We start from the raw sequence: 6,186 nt of genomic DNA, 5'->3' as shown, positions 1-6,186 counted from the left end.
CATTGCCCAATTTAATTTTAATGCAATTGGTTATATAAATGTGAGCTCTTGACATTTACTTTTATTAAAATTATATCATAACAAAAGAACATAGATATAAATCAAATTGCATATTCTTCAAGTATGCTTCAAGTATGAGTCACATCTGGTTCTCGTATGGTAATCTCGAACTTTGTTCAACTCACCTTTATCATACATTTAAACGTTCCTGGGGCCCTCACACATACGCGAGTTCTGATCATAGGACTTTCTGTCCAAAAAACTTGGACCTCTACAATTCTATGATTTATTGCATGATCTATATAGTTTTACTTTTTACCTGAAAACCTAATATAAAGGTAATTCTGTTAACTTATGCCTAAATAATCAATCATATGTTTAAGTTGTTTTAAGGATTTCTTTATTTTTCTCCTTTTTAAGTAGGAATTTATTGACTGACAATGGCAGAAAAAATTTTGGAGAAGTTAGATATTCTAAATGAGCATGCTAAGATACTCTTGGCCAGAAGAATAAAGGTTTGTGAAATAAAAGCTAAAATTTAATTTAATTATTAAAAAGTTGTCATTTCAAATGTGATTAATTTTACTTTTTAGTTATTATGAAGATATAAATTAATTTTTAAAAAACAAATAAGCATATTAGTTGAAAAAAATCATCTATGTAAGTGGATCCTATAAAGAATTAATTAGATATAGGGTAACTTCTAGATAGTTGCCATATTAAGTTATGGTATATTTAAACTGCTTAATATTTTTTTAAAATCCTAGGCAGTCACATAGTAAATGTGACTACACCTATTGTTCTTACTAATATGTTAAACATATTAGAAGTTATTTCCTTAGTTTATTAAAAGGGAGAAAATATTTAGTATAGTTACCAAACTAGAAATAAGTAAAGCTCATAGAAATTAATTAAATTAAAAAGGTTAGATCCTATGAAATTCAATTAATGAGAAATAATGAACAATAAATAATTAAACAATAAAGAATATAGTCCTCAAAAACAAAATTTTTAACACATATGAGCAATTTAATTTGGTTACACAAATTTTCAAAATGTATAACAGTTGGATAAATAGGGCATGAATAAGAGCTTTTTCATTTGCTTTTTTAATGACCAAAAAAAGGAGATAACAACATGTAAACCAGTTTGGAAATTGCTTTTTAAGTTTTTAAAAACTTTTTATTTTGAAATAATTATAGACTTATAGGAAGTTACAGGAACAGTATAAAAAGTCCCATGTGCCTTTCCCCCAATCACCCCCATTGGGGACATCTTATATAGAGCTGTATCTTGACTGTGGTGCTGGTTTACATACATCTGTAACGGGATGAAATTGCGCAATATCAAAACCAGTGTGAGTCATAACTGATATCAAGAACACTGGTATATTACTGTTAATAAGACTACAGATTTTATTCGGTTTTCACCATTTTAAACCTGCATTCATTTGGTCATTTGTATATTTAGTTTTATGCAGTTTTATCAAGATACAGCATATTTCTAACACCATAAAAATTCATGTTGCTTCCTTTTATTTATATCCATGCCCCTACCTTATTCCTTATTTCTGTCCCTGACAATGTCTAATCTCATCTCCATCTCTATAGTAATTTTGAAATTTGGAGAATGTTATACAAATGGAATCATTCAGTATGTAATAATTTTTTTAAAGATTTTATTTATATACTATTTTTTTAGAGAGAGGGGAAGGGAGGGCGGGAGAAAGAGAGGAAGGGAAACATCAGTGTGCTAGAGAATCTTCAGTCAGTTGCCTCTTGCATGCCCCCAACTGGAGACCTGGCCCACAATGCAGGCATGTTCTCTGACCAGGAACTGAACCAGTGACCTTTTGGCTCGCAGGCTGGCACTCCATCCACTGAGCCACACCAACCAGGGCAAGTATGTAATATTTTGACATTATTTTTCACTAAGCATAATGTCATTGAGGTCCATCTGAGATCTTACAGGAATTAATAACTTTATTATTATAAATAATATATAAATGGTATTGTTGAACAATATTCCATAATGTGGATATGCAGAGTTTCAATCACTCATCCACTGAAGGACATTTGGGTTGTTTGCAGTATCTTGCTTTTAAGAATAAAACCTGTTAAAAATAAGACAAAATAACGTTGCTATGAATGTTTGTATACAGGTTTTTGAATAAATATTTCTCTGAAGTGAATGCCCAAGAGGTGATTGCTGGTGCATTCTCTGTCTCTGACACGAAACAAGGTCGAGGCCACAGTTTGGGTTCAATTTCACCTCCTTGTGCCTCGGCCTGGGAACTGCCCCCAGGAAGTAAGCTGGGCCATAGCAGGGTTTGCTGCATTTGCTTCCCTTTTCTCAGGGATCGTGGTCCTTCTTGGCTGGTTTTCTAATGCCTGCTTACATTTGTTTTTATCTATTTAGTCTGCCTTTCTAGTTGTTTGAAGCAAGAAAGCAATTCCCATAGTTCTTCATCTAACATCATAGGCAAAAGCAAAATTTCCCATAGTCTTTGACTTGCTTTCAAATTTTTTATTTTTTTATTCCTCTGTGCTATGCTCTGAGAGAGTTTCTTAAAGAAGATTTTTGGCTCTTTTACTCACCCTTAAGCTATATCCTTTTTCCTCTTTGGTCCATCTATATAAATATTTGAACAAACTTCTCCTTTGATTGCTTTTTTAACTCTAGTACTTGCTCCTGCTACTAGACAAATGGTATGATTCACTACATATGTGGTCACAAGAAGAGGAACAGTTTGGACAAACTGGCCTGCTCTGGTTCCAATAACTCTATGGATCAATATTGTTTTTGCTAAAGATATATGTTGTTAAGTTCTCAATTTTAGAATTAGGAGAGACCCTTCATTATCATCTAGTCCAAGACCCTCATTTCATAAATAAGATAAGAACGGCTCAGGTCATGCAGCAATGGCATAAAATAGTTGGTGTACAAGGCCCCCAAATTTCAATTTATATTTCTTTTCAATTATTGACTAATTGACTACCACATAAATTGTATATTCATGTATATGTATAAAGTAAGGTTAATTTTGTCCTTTTCACACAGGATTTTCCCTATATGGAAGGTGTTCTTTTTTTCACAGTGTTATACTTTGGCTTTTTTGCAGAAAAACAGTCTTCAGAGTTGCATAAAGAAAAAGACTTTTGTTACACCCTTAACATTTGATTTTCAGTTGGAATTTGAAGAGGCTATTATTGATAAATCGACCTCTATGACAGTACCAAAGAGCACAGAAGACAAATCACAAGGAATTAAAAAAACAAAAAGGTAACCATCATAACTACTTCAAACTTTCAATATGGAGTTTTAAAACATTACTTTAGATTTGTCTTCGATTATGCAGTCTATGTTAAATGTCGGCTTTGTCAAACAAAGGTATATTACATCATGGCTATAACTTATACTAGATAAGCATTCAGAATATTCTTGTATATAAAATAGTTATTATAATATTACACATGTTAATTACAGATAGTAATTACAATTCTGAACTTTTAAAGAAAGACTTTTCTTGAGCTGTATTATATTGCCACAAATTAATGCCAGGATTTATTTCAAACTTTAACCAATGTACTACTGTCAACCGATGGTTGTTGGTACCAATTCATTGCCAACAGGAATCCCCAATATGGGGTGCAGTGAAGAAGGAAAATGTTCAGTATCAACAACTCAATTGTGATACAGCACAGCTGTGAGAACAGCAAGAATGTGACCAGCTCAATAGTGTTACAGCTCAATGATGATACAGCATAGCTATGGAACGTGAGGTGACCCTAGAGCAAGGCAGCTCTGGGGCAAGGCACTTTCCTGGCTGGATAGTTCTGCTCTGATCTGCCCTGCTTCGCTTGCTCTTCTCACTCTGGTTCTGCAAGACATCACTGTTTCAGCTCCAGCTGGGCAAAGTCTTCGGGCTTTGGTAGAAAGAGAAAGTGCACCCTCAGAGCCAGAGTGGAGCTGACTTACATAGAGAGAAGTCACTACGCCTAGTCTCTGATTGGTCTGTCTTCATGCAAATTAAAGTGCCAAATCCTAAAAGATTTTTTGGTAAAAAGGTACTGTCTTGATTGGTCAGAATGGAGCTGTTCTGACTGGTCAGTGAGGATGCATATGGGATATAACTGCAGCTCTGATTGGACAGGGAAAGTCCAGTCCTATTGGTTGAAACAATTCCAGGAACTCCTTTATAAGGGCTGCTCAGAGGGCAGGAACACAGTGTAGGCACGCAGTTCAGTGCAAGCTTCTCCCTGTATGTGCAATTTGCATGAAAGACCCCTGTGCAGAAATAGCTGCTAGGCTTTGATTTTTAAAATCTGAGTCCAGTGAGGCAGCAGGAGTCATTCTTAGTAAGTATCTTCTTTCTCAGGGTCTACATTGCAAGGAAAAAGAAAAGGTCCACCTTGAAAATTAAGTAAGGAAGTTTCTCTCTGTACTTACAAGGAGTAGTCTGAATATGTCAAACTTGGTCTTTCACTGGCATTTTATATGTATGTAGCGCTATATAATTTTTCTAAGCATCAGAAATGTAGAAGAGAGTCCAAACAAAAGAAATACTGATATGTAGAACCAATAGAACCTCTTTGAGTTTCTCCTATCTCCTCACTCTTGGCCTCTTAATTTCCTACTGTTTTTAGGGAGCTCTTAGATGTCTTTAAACAAATGTTTTAACATTTTGTCCACATTTTTTAGTTGTTCTCAGGAGGATAGCTGGTCCAAACCACCTAGTGTATTTCCAGAAATGAGACATACAGTTCTATTTAAATTAATTCTAGATTTTACTCATACTTGAATAATTCTCATCATTCTGATACAACTTACAACTTTCTAGGGCTCTAAACCAAGTTCAAGGAAAAAATCCTTGCAGATAACTTTTGTTTATCTTTGTTACAGTAGCTTTGCTATCACATACTATTGTAACTTTCATTTATTGATTTTCTTCTACAAATATTTAATTGACTGTTGTACTCTGGAGATAGAACAGCAACAGGGAAATATACCCGTGTATTAAAGTTCAGTGTCTGTGGGGGCAAGAGGAAATTCAGATAAGTAAACAGGCAAACACCAGTTACTACAGAGAGATTCCTAATGGGAGGATTAGCAAAAGTTTCCTAGAAGAGATGGCAGCTCAGGTGAGATCTAGAGAGTTAGTGGAAAGGCAACAGATTTAAAAGAAGAAAATGTGTTCCAGGCCAAAGCAACAATATGAACAGAGGGCCAGAGAGAGGCAAAGGAAGGCCCAGCTAATTTGGGGAACCAAGAGAGTAGTTCAGTGTTGTAGGACTTGAATGGGATATGGGGTAGAGATTGGAGAGGGGGCTAAAGAAGTGAGGCTAAAGAGGTAAGTAAAGGCCAGATCACCAAAGGCCAGGAAAGGGCTTTGGACAATCTCCTGAACAAGTATGGAGCTACTGAAATGTTCAAACAGGGCAGTGCATATTCAGATTTAGATTTAGAAATATCATTAAACAGCCAAAGAGGTCATTAAAAATTATGAGGGCTCCTCAGAGAACTTGACTTTTTACTCAATTCATATTATCTCCAGAAACTGCCTCTTCCAGGAGCAACCCATCCTTTTTCGTCCTTTTTAGTCATAACAGGAAGATTGCTTATATAACAGAGCATAAGGCAGAAAGTTTCTATCTTCATATCAACAATGATATGTTGGTTACATCAGTTTAATTGTATAGATTCGGTTCCTCCAAATCTTGAGGTGCAGCTCCTGAACTTACAAGCTATTTTAATTATAACTAAAATATGCATCTTCACCAGTGCTCACAAAACTTCACTGCAAGATTGAACCAAGATGTTGATCTATTCACACAGCTTTCCAAGGTTTTGATTCAGTAAGTCTGGCTTGGGACCTGATAATTTGCATGTTTAGTAATTTTCCAGGTACTGCTGAGGCAGCTGCTCCTGGTACCACCCTTGGAGGCACTGCTGTAGCTTATGTCCCGCTCTAATCATGCTGCCTCATGCCAGCTTCTATCCCGTTCTTTCCCTTAGCTTGCTGAAGGAACATCGTAGCAACTCGCAACCTGGTGCTGGGATCACCTAATTGATGAAACTTGCCCAGGTTTATTTGTAGCTGAGCTTTGCTTTCAAAGTAGTAATTTCCAACCCAACTGCACATTAGTATTACCTGGGGAGCTTTAAAATAATTGGATTCTACTTTAA

At 35.6% G+C, this 6,186-nt stretch overlaps 1 protein-coding gene across 1 annotated transcript in view; it reads left to right on the top strand.

Annotated features, from left to right (window-relative positions):
* The first annotated feature begins 440 nt into the window (after window positions 1-440).
* Window positions 441-6,186, top strand: part of CUNH1orf141 (chromosome unknown C1orf141 homolog) — a 29,946-nt gene continuing 24,200 nt past the window's right edge. The window contains exons 1-2 of the mRNA XM_054572193.1: window positions 441-515; window positions 3,122-3,282. Coding sequence (XP_054428168.1) covers window positions 441-515; window positions 3,122-3,282 — 236 coding nt within the window. The remainder of the gene's footprint in view (window positions 516-3,121; window positions 3,283-6,186) is intronic.

The sequence above is a fragment of the Pteronotus mesoamericanus genome, unplaced genomic scaffold (assembly GCF_021234165.1).
Source record: "Pteronotus mesoamericanus isolate MK-2021 breed Mesoamerican mustached bat unplaced genomic scaffold, CSHL_Meso_final contig_105, whole genome shotgun sequence".
NCBI classification, from domain to species: domain Eukaryota; kingdom Metazoa; phylum Chordata; class Mammalia; order Chiroptera; family Mormoopidae; genus Pteronotus; species Pteronotus mesoamericanus.
This window is presented reverse-complemented; position numbering and strand designations above follow the sequence as displayed.